Source organism: Sceloporus occidentalis, unplaced genomic scaffold, assembly GCF_023333645.1.
Source record: "Sceloporus occidentalis isolate IW3139 unplaced genomic scaffold, rSceOcc1.0.p SCAF_3, whole genome shotgun sequence".
NCBI classification, from domain to species: Eukaryota; Metazoa; Chordata; class Lepidosauria; order Squamata; family Phrynosomatidae; genus Sceloporus; species Sceloporus occidentalis.
Genome location: NW_028316983.1, coordinates 144,688,011 through 144,704,358, shown reverse-complemented (window position 1 = coordinate 144,704,358; position 16,348 = coordinate 144,688,011). Strand labels below are relative to the sequence as shown.

The following is a 16,348-nucleotide window of genomic DNA, read 5'->3' as shown; positions in this document are numbered from 1 at the left end:
CTGCTGCTCCAGCTGAGGCAAGTGAACCTGCATAAACTTACCCTTATCAATAGAAATGACCACATAGAGACCTGAAATGGGAAAGAGGTTGATCCTGCACAGACTTAGACTCAACCTCCTGATCTGGGTGCAACTTAAAGACACCAACCAGGTCCAGCCCATGGCCATAGGGGAACAATTCAGAAGGCCTTTCCCTGCATAACAGAGGATGATGAACTTTTGAGGTTTGCAAAGTTTTGGGTAAAATTCTGTGTAGTGGAATTCCTTGGTAGCTTAAGGAGCCTTAGGACTACAACATGCTCTTCCACAGAGAGAGAGAGAGGATTCAAAAAGGAGCAGAGAAGGGAGGAAAGAGCCATGGTATATCAGATCAAAATCTCCTCCAGCCCTGTGACATAAATGAAATGTCAGCACAAAGTTAGGTCAGGGTGAAGTAGCTCTTAGTAAATTCTTGGCAGCCTTAGGATCACAAGTTCAAAAACAACTTCAACTGGCCCTTGTTCATCATTACTTGTTAGGACTGTGCTCCTTTAAAATAAATTGGAAGAGACCTCTGAAATTAAAAGTTAATCTGATCAAGTCTGGATCTAACCCAGCCTCTATGAGGGGGAGAGAATAGCATTTGATTCTGCTGAATGTACGAACATTAAACAGACTCAAATTATTTTATAGACTGGGCCTTTAGTTAGCACAGTTTTACCCAGTTCAGCTTTTGTCATACCTTTCTAAAGACACGTAAATACATTTTCTTCATCTAACAAACTTCTTATCCATGAAGCAAATTATTTTCTTTTATTACTAGTTCTTAAAACCTGGAAGCAAAAATAATTCCAGAGGTAGTATAGAAGCACAATTCCATGGTGAAAAAATAGTATGGAAAATATAATTACATCCTAAAACTAAGTCCACTGCACTCTTCAAGATTAAACATAAGGATTTTGCAAAGCCATGAAGTAAACACGATGTAACCTTCCTGTTTAGAAATCTGATAGTTTAACAGACCCCTTTGAAGACGTTTCAAAACCACTTTACAAAGCAACCAGGCTAAGAGTGTTAAAAACATTGACACTATTTTAATTCATTTTCCAAAACAGAGGTGGGCAGGAGTCAGGTCCAGAAATATGGCAGATTTATTTGCATAAAACTGGTGCTCTCAATTTTTCAAGAAGAGTAGAAGCAAAATTACTCCCTTCCTCCCTCAAACTGTACTTCTAAAATGAAGGATTGCAAGGAAGAAACAAAAAGTGAATGTTTGTGTGGAAGGACTGTGATCTCCATTGAGTCCTATCTTCCTCGCCTCAGAATTAATTCTGAATGGGTGTCTTTTGCACCAGATTCCAGTTGGCGAATTTGAGGGTTCTATTAAAAAAAACATTAATCACACAAACCTGAGGTCTTTCCTACCCCCATCATAAAGAAGGCAAATAACCAATCACCTGGAGTGAGTATAAAGTGTCCCTAGGCGATTAAAGCCAATACCTCCCTCTTTTCTGTATTTTTGAGATTTAAACAAACCCTATCCCTTGAAGTTACATTTTCAGTACGTATGTAAGAGTGAAACACTGTTTTTAACCTAACACCTGAAGACTCCTGCTTCATCCACCTCTTCCCCTGAAAACATTCTTTGTCTGCATGATTAGGCAATTGCTTTTAAGGGCCCAAAATTAAAGGATTTCAAAGGATTAATTTACATCCATGGAGCACAAGGGACTGTCACGCTAATATGTAATTTTGTATTGTGGGATATTCTGCACACTGTTCTCCAGTATACAGCACAGATAGTAACATTTCTTCATACAAGTATCTGAACCCAAGACAGAGAATGTGACAAGATATTTTTACACGGTGCTCAGAGTTTACAAATAATTAATTACAAATAACAAATTACAAGTAATTTCTATATAATTGAAAGTACATTATATGACAATCCACTGAGGGGTAACCACACTCTTTGTGCAATACAGTGATAACTTTAGTTACTTGCAATTAAGAAGGTATGGCTTCACTAAACAACGGAGGATAACTATCACATGTATTCAAGTGCTCACTCAGTCTCAACACAGACATGACAATACACAATTACAAGGCAGACAGAAGGAGAATGTGTTCTCTACCTAAAGTCAGCAGTTTGTAACAATAGGATGTACATTTCTATACCATTTCATAGTGAACTCAGCACTAAGTGGTTTACAATGTGTAAGCCAATTGCCCCCAACAAGCCGGGTACACATGAAAGGATGGTAAGCTGAGTGGACCTTGGAGCCCTCCTCTAGTATCAAACTTACAACGTTGTGGCTTCAGTGATCTGGTTTAAAAGTTAGTGGGAATCAGACCTTAGACAGAAAAGGAATGTGCGGCTCTGCAGATTCTGCTGGACTGCAATCCTCATCACCTCTTGCCAGCACAGTCATTGTGAAGACAACAGAAGTTCCACTTCAACAACATCTGGAGATTTCCAGTTTCTGAGCTATGAAAACTAGGCAGCATCCCAGAGTTTGCTCCACTGGAATTTACCTTAAGTTACCCTCACCAAAATAAATCTTTTATCATCCTTGGGGATATTAGAACATGGCTTCATTCACACAAATTTATTTTGGAGGCCTGTACAAGCAAGCAGTTCTTTTTCTAGAAATGTACCTTCTTCCAAGTTTCTTACGTAGTCAATATGCCTCAAAATACTTTTTTTTTAATGTTTAGCAAAGACATAATTTGACTTGAGGAAATCTGGGGCATAATTCTATGAAATGCAGTTGATACTCACGGGAAGTTGGCTACATTCCAAAGTCACTGAAATAAACTAAAGTTCTCTTTCCTCTTTCAGAGAGGCAATTGACAATTTAGCAGGAAACTAAGGTATTTTTCTACTGATTTTAACATAAGGTCTACATAATCACAATTAAAACTGCTTGGGATGCAAACAATTAACCTGTGTGAGAAACTAAAATTGAAGCAGAGCACACACCAACTTAACACAAACAAAGCCTGGAAGACAAAACAGGGACAAGTAAGGTGATTTTCAAAAACTGACATTAAAATTAAACTGAGGACAAGCAGCAACAAAAATAAGCACCCCAATTTGCCATACTAACAGCTTGATCTGCTCTGAGCAATAGCAATAGCAGCTTCATTTATATATCATATTGAACTAAGCAGTGTCTGAGGGACATCTCCACATGTAAAGTGTATATAGTACATTCAAAAAAATAGCATGCCCCATTAAACTCAGTGGGACTCAGAGCTTGGAAAAGTTATACTTTTGACTGTAAGTCCCAGAATCCCCCAGTCAGCATGACAGTTGGCTGAAGAATTCTAGGACTTGCAATCCAAACATTTTCCAGACTCTGACAAAAAGTACTTCTGAGTGAACATGCATAAGATCAAGAAACGTCTAAGGCCACTGGCCAACCTGTTATATGTATGACTTCATTCAGAAAATATATGTGTGTGTGTAGGAGCCAAGCAATGCATATAAAGCTTATCATATTAATATAAATCCAAACAATAATAACCTTTGAGTAAACAGTAATTGGGCAAAATGTATACCAGAATGCTTTATTTTTAAAAACCCAGCAAGAAATGACTTACCATTTCTTACTAATTATGGATAAAACAAACTTTATTAGCCTGGACAGATAGTATTAATTAGCAGAGTATGAAGTCTAGGACATTATTTATTGTCCGGAAACCATTACAGCTTATTATCCAATGAAGTTCATTAAATGCTGCCTTCCCACAACTATGACAAGCATATCACAGCACTTAAAATGTTTCAGGAGGATTTCTAACACAGTTGTATTGGTAAGTAGGCATGGCATGCCAAAAAGAGAGAATCATGTGCAGTCGGCCAACTCCAGATTCTGACTCTAAGCTGCATATATATTACAGGCTGAGTGTCCCTCATCCGAAATGCTTGAGACCAGTGAGTTTATCACACAGGTCCTAGAATGGGCCTGTTGCATTACAAAAGGGGCATGATGGAAGGTGGCACAGAACATTGCACAGGAGAACGCCACCGCCACTGCCGGACATTCCCATTATGTTCCGCATCCATCCCAGAGGGGGTGATTTCCGAAAACTGTTCAAAAGCATTCTCAAAATTTGCCCCCTCTGGGATGGCTGTGGAACGCAATGGGAACGTCCGGTGGCGGCATTCTCCTGAATTCCAGATTTATTTAATTTTTTCAATTTTGGAATACCTGTGTTTATATATAGGAACATAATGAGATATATTGGAGATGGGACCCAAGTCAAATACAAAATTCATTCATTTATTATTATTATTATTATTATTATAGTTTATTTTTATAGCGTTGTAAATGTACACAGTGCTGTGCATACAAATGAGAAAATCAATAAAAATGAAACCTGCCAATAGCGTACAATCTACAAAATATGTATAAAACAATAGGTAATAATATAAGATAGAATTGGTTAAAATAAGCAGGCAACAATTAAAAATATCAACATCAACTATCCAATCAAATATCAGATAGATAATCACACAGTGCCTGGGAACGCTTCTCTGAACAGGATAGTCTTCAACTCAGATTTAAAAATGGTCAAAGAAGTGATGACCCATGTTCGTAGGGGAAGAAGGTTCCAGGAGTGAGGGGCAGCAAGAGACAAGAGACGAATCCAGGATGGGGCAGTGGAGATCCTAGGCTGGGACAGCAGACCTTGACTACTAGAATGGAGGGTACAAATGGGAATGTACGGAGAAAGAAGTTCAGATAAATAAAGAGGGACCAGCCCATGCAGGGCTTTAAAGGTCAACAACAGAAGCTTATACTGATTACGGAAGGGAAAGGGTGCCAGTGGAGGGATGATAATAAAGGAGAAACATGGTCAAAGAGGTGAGCGGATGTAATGATGTATGCTGCTGAATGCTAAACAGAAATTAAAGGATGAAGATGAGAGAGAGGAAGCCCTGACAGAAGGACGTTGCAATAATCTAGGAGTTTATCGCACTGGGGATAAAACGTTCCCCGTTGCGTTCTAACGAGCATGAGCGTGGGCGTGCACAGAGCGTGACGGGAACCCGATGGGGCCCAGAACGCGACTTTACCACACGGGGAACGCCGCCGCCGCGCATTCCCATCGCGGTTCCAGAGGGCACCATTTCTGGGAACTCTTTCAAAGCATTCCCAGAAATGGCGTCCCCTAGAACCCGATGGGAACGCAATGAGAACACGCAGCAGCGGCGTTCCCTGTGCGGTAAAGTTGCGTTCTGGGCCCCATCAGGTTCCCATCACGCTCCGTGCGCGCTCGCGCTCATGCTCGTTAGAACGCATCGGGGAACGTTTTATCCCCGGTACAATAAACTTCTTAGTCAGGAGATCACCAGAGCATGGACCAGAGTCTTGACAGTGGCGGTCGAGAGAAATGGACGGATTTTGGCAATATTGCAAAGAAAAAATCTACAGGCTTTGGCTGTGGCCTGGATATGGGGGATAAAAGACAGAGAAGGGTTTGTGTTTCAAATACAGTTTACATGCATAGTCTGAAGATAATTTTATACAGTATTTTCAAATAATTTTGTACATGAAACGAAGTTTGTGTGCACCAAACCATGAGAAGGCCAATGTATTACTATCCCAAAGGGTTTTGAATATTTCAGATTTTTGAATTCCAGATAAGGGAGACTGAGTCTGTATTAAGTTCTATAGGTCCAAAACACACTGCAGAAATAATCCAGGTTAAGACCACTTTAATTGCCCTGGCTCAGTGCTATAGAACCCTGGGAATTGTAGTTTATTTTGGCACCAGAGCTCTCTGACAGAAAAAGCTAAATCTCTCACAAAACTACAGTTCCCAGAACTCTCTAGCATTGATCCAGGGTAGTTAAAGCAATCTCAAATTGGATTATTTCTCCAGTGTGTTTTGGACCCTAGATTATCATACAGTATTTCAAGGATCAGAGTGGTAAAAAATCACAAGCCATTTTATTCACGACTGTAGACCAAGAAAAATAGTGGCAATTTGCAAATGTAGCCTAAGCATTATAGGATAAAACTAATTGCCTCTGGGGAATAAAGAATAAATTCCATAGTTGCATTCTACATAGGGAATAACCTTCCTGAACTGTTTCACATGTTATTCAAGTACAAGTAAAAGAAAAGGTTTGTCTTCCAAAAACTTAGGCTTTTGGCTATCTGGAAACAGAAAATGAACACTAATATAATATGTCTATTCAAGAGTAAATCCAATTATATATTCAAAGGACTGGTGTAGGATTGACACAGAAAGTGGCCTTGATTGCTGGAGGATTCTGGGAGATATTTCTTTAAAAAGCATTTTTTTGCCTTCATGGTGACTCTGCCATGTGGTTTTCTTGGCACAATTTTATTCAGAAGAGATTTTCCATTTTGTGAAGTCGAAAGCTTTCATGGCCACCATCCCTAGTTTTTTGTGGGGTTTTTGGGCTATGTGGCCATGTTCTAGAAGAGTTTCTTCCTCACGTTCCACCAGCATCTGTGGCTGGCATCTTCAGCAAATGCTTGCCTGGAAAGGAGTTGGGTATATATATTGTGTGACCTGGAAAGGCATGAGTGATTTGCATGTGTATCCTCTAAGGTTAAGATTGGGTAACTTGCCCAAGGCCACCCAGTGGGTTTCCAAGGATGAGCAGGGATTTGAACCCTGGTCTTCCAGAGTGTTCTCTGCTAAGGTCACTCAAAACCAACTAAGGTCACTTAAAACCAACAACTGTGCCATCCAGCAACACTGATGTTCATTTTTTCCCCAACAGACTTCTCCATCCATGAGAGGGGAGCATACAAAGCACCAGGAGAAAGCCTTCACTTAGAGGTTATCATTTGCACAAAAGAACACTAAAGATGGTACCGTCTACTTGTATGTGGGTCTGGATCACAGCCAATATAAAGGCTCCATTTCCATAGATGCAGGGGATATTATACAAAGGCGGGCATTATAAACATATGCATAAGGTGCACCTCAGCACAATACTTAAATACATTCACTCTGATAAGGAGCTGCTCATTGTATTCATTTAAATCAGGGGTGGAGTGTGACTCCCCTCATTCCTCCACACTGGCTATATTGACCAGGCCTGCTGGGAAATGCAATCTTATAATATCTGGATTCCTGTCTGGTTCCCTGATTTAAATGAAGCATAAGCACGCTTGAGCACGCCCTTGTGTTACACCCTAATGTTGCAACAATAAATGAAAAAGAAACAATGAAGGGGTGGAGAACCTTTGGCTTCCACAATTCCCATCAGCCTCACCAAGCATAGTCAATGGTAAGGAATGCTGGGAGTTGCAGTCCAAAAGCCAAAGGTCCTCCATCAGCTGCCAATGGAGGGCAAGTTTCCAAATGTATGCAAATACAATCACATTATGGCATGCAGATAGTACCTGTCCTTGGTACACTGAATGGATGGTAAATGCCAGTGTGCCACATCAGACCATGGAAAGCACTGGTGAAAAGCACTCAAGACTACTACAGAAAAGTTCGAAAACTTTACATAAAGAGAATGTATTACTGTTGTTATCACCATCATTATTAAGAAGTTGTCCTGCCAATTTCAGCAGGCTGAAAACATAAAAGCAAGAAATTGATAGTGTTGTGTGACTAAATATCAGATAAGCAATCCACAGTGAATGCAGAATTCTGTTAACAACAAACAGATGTGCTACTCAATGTAAATGATAAACCTTGAACTGAAGCAGTCAGTAGAAATAAAATGGGTTCAAGGTACCAATCTATTTCTAAGTTAGTCAACCAAAGTTAGTCATCCCTAAAACTGCCATCCGACATGGACTTACGTGGTCCTTTCACGGGCTACACCTGCACAGCAGGAATAACCCAGTTCGACACCATTTTAATTGCCATGGGTCAAAACTATAGAATTGTGGGAAATGTAATTTTGTAAGACATTTAGCCGTCTCTGTCAGAGAGCTCTGATGTCACAACAAACTAAAATTCCCAGAATTCCATAGTATTGCGCCATGTCAGTTAACATGGTGTCAAACTGGATTATTTCTGCAGTGCGAGTGCAGCCAGGGTCATCTTAAGAACTAGGCGATATACAGACCAGCACTTTGTGGTGGCCTGTGGGCAGTCACAGCGCAACGTCCGCACGCTGGATGCCATGACCCCACCCCTATGGTGCCATTTTGGTGTGCACCCATTCACACGGTGCACGCCATGATCACACCACTATGGCACGGCACCCAAATGGTGCAGCGCAGAAGGGACGCTTGGGGTGGCCTCTTTTTGCTCCCTTCAGGGAGTGGATCGGTACCACTGCATGCAGTTGCAGCAGCAACAATCGGAGGCAAAAAGGGGCGGCTGCATGCCACCTATCTGTACAGCCCTTCTGTCCCTGAAGCAAAGGACAAGATTTCCTCTCTGTCACTGCATAGCCATTCTCCAAGCAGAAGCCAACTAGACTGGAAGCTGAGAAATGGCAACTATTTCACCTGAAGCGACTCAGTGTAGGCAACTCTCTTCCAACCCTCTACTGCTGCTCTCTGCCTCATAGCAATCTACTGCCTGAGGCAGCAGCCATGCTCTTAAGGCTAGCACTGAGTTTCCTTGGAATCAGGAGATCCTACTTCTCAATGAATGTTCAGGATTGCACCACCCACCAACTGAAACCAATAGGAAATGGCTGCCGTATGACTAATGTGTCCTGTTGTCTCCAACAGCATTCAAAGCTAATCCAATATATATCACCCTGGAGGTCAACCAAATTCTACAATCCTATGGTCTCCAACATTTGATATATCTTGCTAGGCTCTTTCTGGTAAGGAGGAAGAGAACAGAAAGCGATTTCTTCCCATTGTTGTCCTCTCTACAGGAGTTTTCAGGATGTGTGTTGTTGTTTTTTGAAAACCTACCCAATTGTAAGCAATGGGAAGGAAGAGTAAATAATTCCACCCCCTACGATGGAGATGCAGCTGTGATTCCACAGCCATTACCTCCCCGCTTACTGATACTGTGGTTATGTGCCTACAAGATGATTCTGACTTACAGAAACCCTATCATGGCAAGATTGATTCAGAACAGGCTTGCCATCGGCTTCCTTTCAGGCTGAGAGAATGTAATTTACTCAAGATCACCCAATGGCTTTTCCTGGCTCAGCCATAGATTTGCCCCCTGATCCCCCTGCTCCAGAGCCCCAGTCCAACACTCAAACCACACTGGCTCACTCTCACCCAATGGCACACATTTTTCAGATGTCTGGAAGAGGCAACTTGTGGGCTGGTATCCTCCTCTGTGAATGGATCTCTCCCTTTCCCCAGCCTCAGAGGGGGGAATCCACCTTATCATACAGGGCCTAAGGACACCGTCCAGCGCCCATACAATTGCTCTCTTAATCATTACTCATCTTATCTTACACAGCATTAAAATCCTTAGGTGTAACTGGATTCTTCATGGCTGCCCTGAGTCTGTGCAACACCCTTCCAAGGAAAGTTAGTCATATGGCCTCCCTGTTGTCCTTCTGCTGCCAGTCATATACCTTTTTATTATCATCATCATCATCATCATCATCATCATCATCATCATCATCATCATCCAACAGGAGGCTTTTAGCAACTGTGTCTACTGGGGAAAGGAGAGGAAATGAGCTGGTACATTTAATGTACTTTTAGTACTACTTTTACTTCAGCTTCTGTCATTTTACACCCAGGGCTATTGTAATCTGCTTTACCTTGCTTTAACATTACAATCATCAGTGTTTTAACTCATGCCAGTGTTTAAATCTTGAACCACTTTGATTCCCAGGTTGGAGAGAGAAAAACAAGGTATAAAATACATAAATAAAAAGGACTGTAAAAACAGACCATAGGGAGATCTTGTAAAAAAGACCAAACAAGAGAGAGAATCTGCACTGCAGTAATAATGCAGTTTGACACTGCTTTAACTGCCTTGGCTCAATGCTATGGAATTCTGGGACTTGTAGTTTAGTGAAATAGTTAGCCACCTCTGTCAGAGAGCTCTGGTGCCACAACAAACTACAAATCCCAGAATTCCACACCATGGAGCCATGGCAGTTAAAGTGGTATCAAACAACATCACTTCTACTGGACAAATTAGGCAAGAGACAGGGAAAACTACCAGGCCTATCCTTATTCTTTTTTGAAATCCAGCATAAAGGCAATTGAAGCAAGATCTTATTCATTTTATTTATTTACTGAATTTGTATCCTGCCTTTTCCCAAAGATGGGACTGCCCCAGGATGGGGAAATTCACTCCAAATATTACTTTTGATAGCAGCATGACCTTTCGAAGACTTAAGTCCACTTCCTCAGATGCATTTGAGGAAGTAGACTTACCGTATATATTTGATAGTAAGGACTGTTCAACAATGGAACACACTGCCTCGGAGTGTGGTGGAGTCCCTCCCCTTGGAAGTCTTTAAACAGAGGCTGGATGGCCACCTGTTGGGTATGTTTTGATTGAGAGTTCCTGCATGGCAGAATGGGGCTGGACTGGATGGCCCTTGTGGTCTCTTCCAACTCTATGATTCTATGATAAGTCAACCTCATGTATAAGTCGAGGGAAAGTTTGGGGGCCAAAATTATGGATTTTGATATGAACCAAGGATAAGCCGAGGGTAAAATTTAGGGGCATGTAGCAAAGGATCTGAATGATGAAGCTAAGGAAAACAATGCCAAAAATTTCAGCTGAATGGATGACAGAATAGAGGGAGGTCAGTGCTTCCAGGACAGATTATGCTCTTGCCTTTCACTAGGAGATGGTTCTTTTTTTAAAATAAGACTTAATGTATAGTACTTACATTGACCCCGAGGATAAGTTGACCCAGGTTTTGGTGGTCAATTTTTTGACTACAATTTCTAGACTTATACATGAGTATATACAGCAAGTCTAGGAAAACTCATGATGCCAACTTCTTTCACTCTCAAAGGTGCTACAAAATCTCTCTATGTATTGATTCTACAGACTAACACGTCTACATCTTTGTATATTTTCAATAGCAACTTTCGTTTTTTCAGGTATCAGTGGACACCCTATACTGCCAAACAGAATTATTATTATTATTATTAACCTTTATTTATAAAGCGCTGTAAATTTACACAGCGCTGTACATACAATCTTTTTAAAGCCTTTTGGAACCTATGTGCAGCACTCTGTTTAAAATCAATGCAGCGGAAGTGCACACATTCTGGCTGAATTGTGCTGATGGCTTCATAGAGGTCAAATTTGTTTCTCCACATCTCCACTTCATCACCACCCATCATCCACAAACCCCTCGACAACACAGTGCTCCATTCAAGGCACCAAAGCACATTTTCTAGCCACACAGCAATGGCGTCCCATTGGGTTTCATGCTGTCAATTATCTCTGAAAGGCAGATTCTTCACAAAAGCTTCCTCTGAATCTCCTCGTGTGTTTTATACCAAGATAAAAGTGGACAAATCTTGAAACCTTCCAATGAAACCTTCAGAGGGAAACAAGAGCAGAAGCCTTTTTTTTCTTCTTTCTTTTACGCTCTGGGGCTTTTTTTTTAATCTTTCCCCCATCTATTGTAATTGCAGATAACAGTAATGGAGACAGTCAACTTCTTATACGCTTCATTTGAAATGACATAGTTCCTCTTTCTTTTTAGTTCTTCTTTTTTTATGATTATTTTTAAACTGCTGAGCCAAACTAATCCTGGCTGACTGAGGAAAAGAAGGTATTTTTTTCAAAGTCCGAGAAATAACCCACACACTTTTGCTTGCAAAGTAATACGCATGTGCACGCATGCATATAGAGAGACACAAATGAATATACTGTATATACCTGACTATAAGTCGGCCTCATGTCAAGGGCAGGTTTGGGGGCCAAAATTATGGATTTTGATATGACCCATGGATACGTTGAGGGTAAGCGTGTAATGAAGGATGTAAAGGATGAAGCAAAGGTAAACAATGCCAAAGAACTTGCAAAATTCCAACAAGCATAACTATTTGTGCGCATACAAAAGGCTGGATGGATGAGAGATTAGAAAGGGGGGTCAGTGCTTCCAGGGCAGACTAAATAAACTCTTGCCTTTCACCAGGGGATGGATGTGTGTGTGTGTGATTTAAAGTACAGTGCGCCCGTAAAAGAAACTGCACGTATGCTTGAGCCCCATTACAAGTAATGGGGCTCATGGTCGCAGCGGTGCGCACACGCCATGGGCACACATGCCATTGTTCCATCCGGCGCATGGTGCCACTTTTTCCGGCACTCGTATAATGCGCCCGTGTATGACGCGGGTGCACTGTCAACTCAGGTTTTCTGGGTCAATTTTGAACCTAGATTTCTAGACTTATACATGAGTATATCCAGTAGTAAATTCTAGAAGTAAAACTTCAGTATAGCTCTGTATACCTTGCCTTCCATCCCCTATAGATTTACATATAAAGTACCAAGGGGGGAGGGGGGACACCAAAACCATTAAAGTATATGTTGTTGTTGTTAACGTCAAGTTGACCCCGACTCATGGTGACCCTGTGGATGAGACATTTCCAAGGCCCCACCTGTCCTCCATTGCTCTGCTTAGGTCCTGTAGTTTTATGCCCATGATTCAAGCACATAAGTAGGATAAAAATTTAAATATTGTTGTAAGTAGCCCTTCCCCATCCCCCACCCACCCAAATAATACAGTGGGTCCTTGTTATCCACTGGGGTTTGGTTCCAGAATAACAGAATCCGTGGATGTTCAAGTCCCATTATATACAATGAGATAGTAAAATGGTGCCCCTTGTATAAAGTGGTGAAATCAAGGTTTGCTTTTTGCGGACCTTGTGGATGATTGAATCCGTGGATATGGAGGGCTGACTGTATAAAGAGTAGGTCTTCCCTGCCCCCACAAAAAAGGAAAGGGATTCTGATGGATACTATTCTTTCCAAAAGAGCTAGACCTCACACGCAAAGTACCAAACATCAAGGGGGTGGGGGTGAATTAATAAATAACACCCAAATCCTTCAAGTACATAGGCAGGAGAAAAATCAAAATATTGTCATAACTACTGGTATAAAGAGAAGCTCTCGTCTTTTCCAAATTGAGGGTCTCTGCCGCTACTCCTCTTTGCAAAAGAGCCAAACTTTACACACCAAGTACCAAACATCAAGGGGGGGGGGGATAAATACTGGGAGGAAAGCGGGATATAAATAAACATAATAATATTAACAATAATAAACTGCGAAAGCCTTCAAGTACATATGCAGGATAAAAAATTGAAATGTACTGTGGTTATTACTGCTCTAAAGAGATGCTGTCTTTTTCTTCTTCTCCAAATCAACTGATACTTTTCTTTCCCAAAGAGCCATATGCGCAAAGTGCCAAACTTCACGGGTAAAAAATATAAATGCATAACACCAGCAAACTTTCAAGTACACAGGCGGGGAATTAAGATACGGTTCGAAACACTTTTCCCCCCCTTCTTTTTCCTGATCGTGGGTGTCTAACTGTGGCAACCTTTCTTTCCCCAAAGAGCCAGACTGTACACACAAAGCACCAAACGTCTTAAGATACTCGTTGCAAATTACCAGTCGAAAGCGATCGTGTATTTATTAAATATAAAAGCAAATAATTCTGTTTTGTGTTATCGAAAACGAGAATAAATATATAATTTATATATATATATATATATATATATATTAAAAATAGCATCTCTTATAGCAGTAATAATAACATTGTACTAATAATATTGTCCTCGCTGCTATAAAATGAAGCCCTTGTTGTTGTTGATGTTGTTGATGATGATGATATTGCATCCCCCCCCCCCCCAAAAAAAAAAAAACAGACCAACCCAGGTATCTCTAACTGAGACCCTTCTTTCCCATCAGGACCTGCATCTTTTCTTTCTCTGTCTATAATATAAACCCATGTCTCCCTTTAGGAAGAGCATCTTTTCAAACTCTTCCCATTGCCAGCCCTGGGAGAAAGAGAAAGGAAAGCCCAAGGGGGACCATCCTGCATTGGAACAAAGGCATTAAGAAGGCGAGGAGGAGGAGGAGGAGAGAGGGATGGATCCACACTGAGTGGTTAACCCGCTTTGATTCCGGGTGAATTATCCCGTGCGGATGCAGCTGAAGGAGGCTCCTGACCTGGGACATCTGTGGCCTGAGGTTGATCTCCTTGAGGTTGATGGCGTGGGGCCTGAGGTTGTTGAGGAGCTGGCAGAGGAGGACCCCATCGCGGAGGGTCTGGGCCAAGTCGAACACCTGCGCCGCCTCCCAGGTCACCCGGTGATGGGCCGGCAGCACCCGGCAGGCGATCAGCCACTCCGCGCACTGCTTCCAAGGCTCCATCCCCGGGAAAAGCCAGCAGCACCAGAACCAGCACCAGAACCAGCCCCACTCTCGCCCCGCAGACGCGGACAGGAGAGTGAGCCAGGGGACTCTGCGCGCCCGGCTTCCTTGCCTGCTCCCCCTCCAGGCTCAGAGCAAGAGAGAGAGAGAGAGAGAGAGAGAAGGAGGCAGCCGCGCCTGCGCCCTTTGCGCCTCTGCTGGCTGCCTCAGGAAGGGATGCTGCCCTCCTCTCTCCTGCCTTCTCTCTCTCTCTCTCTCTCTCTCTCTCTCTCTCTCTCTCTGCCTGCCCAGGGTCACCAGGATAATAGGAACAGTAATAATTGTAGTAACAATAACAAGTTAGGCAGCCCTCTCTCATCTTCTCTCTCTCTCTCTCTCTCTCTCTCTCTCTGCCTACCCAGGGTGACCTAACTGCAAAATAATAATAGTAATAATAGTAGTAGTAACAATAATAATGTCAGGCCTCTCTCATCTTCTCTCTCTCTCTCTCTCTCTCTCTCTCTCTCTCTGCCTACCCAGGGTGACCTAACTGCAAAATAATAATAGTAATAATAGTAGTAGTAACAATAATAATGTCAGGCCTCTCTCATTCTCTCTCTCTCTCTCTCTCTCTCTCTCTCTCTCTCTGCCTACCCAGGGTGACCTAACTGCAAAATAATAATAGTAATAATAGTAGTAGTAACAATAATAATGTCAGGCCTCTCTCATTCTCTCTCTCTCTCTCTCTCTCTCTCTCTCTCTCTCTCTCTCTCTGCCTACCCAGGGTGACCTAACTGCAAAATAATAATAGTAATAATAGTAGTAGTAACAATAATAATGTCAGGCCTCTCTCATTCTCTCTCTCTCTCTCTCTCTCTCTCTCTCTCTCTCTCTCTCTGCCTACCCAGGGTGACCTAACTGCAAAATAATAATAGTAATAATAGTAGTAGTAACAATAATAATGTCAGGCCTCTCTCATTCTCTCTCTCTCTCTCTCTCTCTCTCTCTCTCTCTCTCTCTCTGCCTACCCAGGGTGACCTAACTGCAAAATAATAATAGTAATAATAGTAGTAGTAACAATAATAATGTCAGGCCTCTCTCATTCTCTCTCTCTCTCTCTCTCTCTCTCTCTCTCTCTCTCTGCCTACCCAGGGTGACCTAACTGCAAAATAATAATAGTAATAATAGTAGTAGTAACAATAATAATGTCAGGCCTCTCTCATTCTCTCTCTCTCTCTCTCTCTCTCTCTCTCTCTCTCTCTCTGCCTACCCAGGGTGACCTAACTGCAAAATAATAATAGTAATAATAGTAGTAGTAACAATAATAATGTCAGGCCTCTCTCATTCTCTCTCTCTCTCTCTCTCTCTCTCTCTCTCTCTCTCTCTGCCTACCCAGGGTGACCTAACTGCAAAATAATAATAGTAATAATAGTAGTAGTAACAATAATAATGTCAGGCCTCTCTCATTCTCTCTCTCTCTCTCTCTCTGCCTACCCAGGGTGACCTAACTGCAAAATAATAATAGTAATAATAGTAGTAGTAACAATAATAATGTCAGGCCTCTCTCATTCTCTCTCTCTCTCTCTCTCTCTCTCTCTCTCTCTGCCTACCCAGGGTGACCTAACTGCAAAATAATAATAGTAATAATAGTAGTAGTAACAATAATAATGTCAGGCCTCTCTCATTCTCTCTCTCTCTCTCTCTCTCTCTCTCTCTCTCTCTCTCTGCCTACCCAGGGTGACCTAACTGCAAAATAATAATAGTAATAATAGTAGTAGTAACAATAATAATGTCAGGCCTCTCTCATTCTCTCTCTCTCTCTCTCTCTCTCTCTCTCTCTCTCTCTCTCTCTGCCTACCCAGGGTGACCTAACTGCAAAATAATAATAGTAATAATAGTAGTAGTAACAATAATAATGTCAGGCCTCTCTCATTCTCTCTCTCTCTCTCTCTCTCTCTCTCTCTCTCTCTCTCTCTGCCTACCCAGGGTGACCTAACTGCAAAATAATAATAGTAATAATAGTAGTAGTAACAATAATAATGTCAGGCCTCTCTCATTCTCTCTCTCTCTCTCTCTCTCTCTCTCTCTCTCTCTC

At 41.8% G+C, this 16,348-nt stretch overlaps 1 protein-coding gene across 2 annotated transcripts in view; it reads right to left on the bottom strand.

Annotated features, from left to right (window-relative positions):
• The window catches only part of VAV3 (vav guanine nucleotide exchange factor 3), a 208,634-nt gene extending 194,360 nt beyond the window's left edge, over positions 1-14,274 (bottom strand). For both annotated transcript variants that reach the window (XM_089516555.1, XM_089516556.1), the window contains exon 1: positions 14,071-14,274. In XM_089516555.1, coding sequence (XP_089372681.1) covers positions 14,071-14,274 — 204 coding nt within the window. The remainder of the gene's footprint in view (positions 1-14,070) is intronic.
• Positions 14,275-16,348: the final 2,074 nt, after the last annotated feature.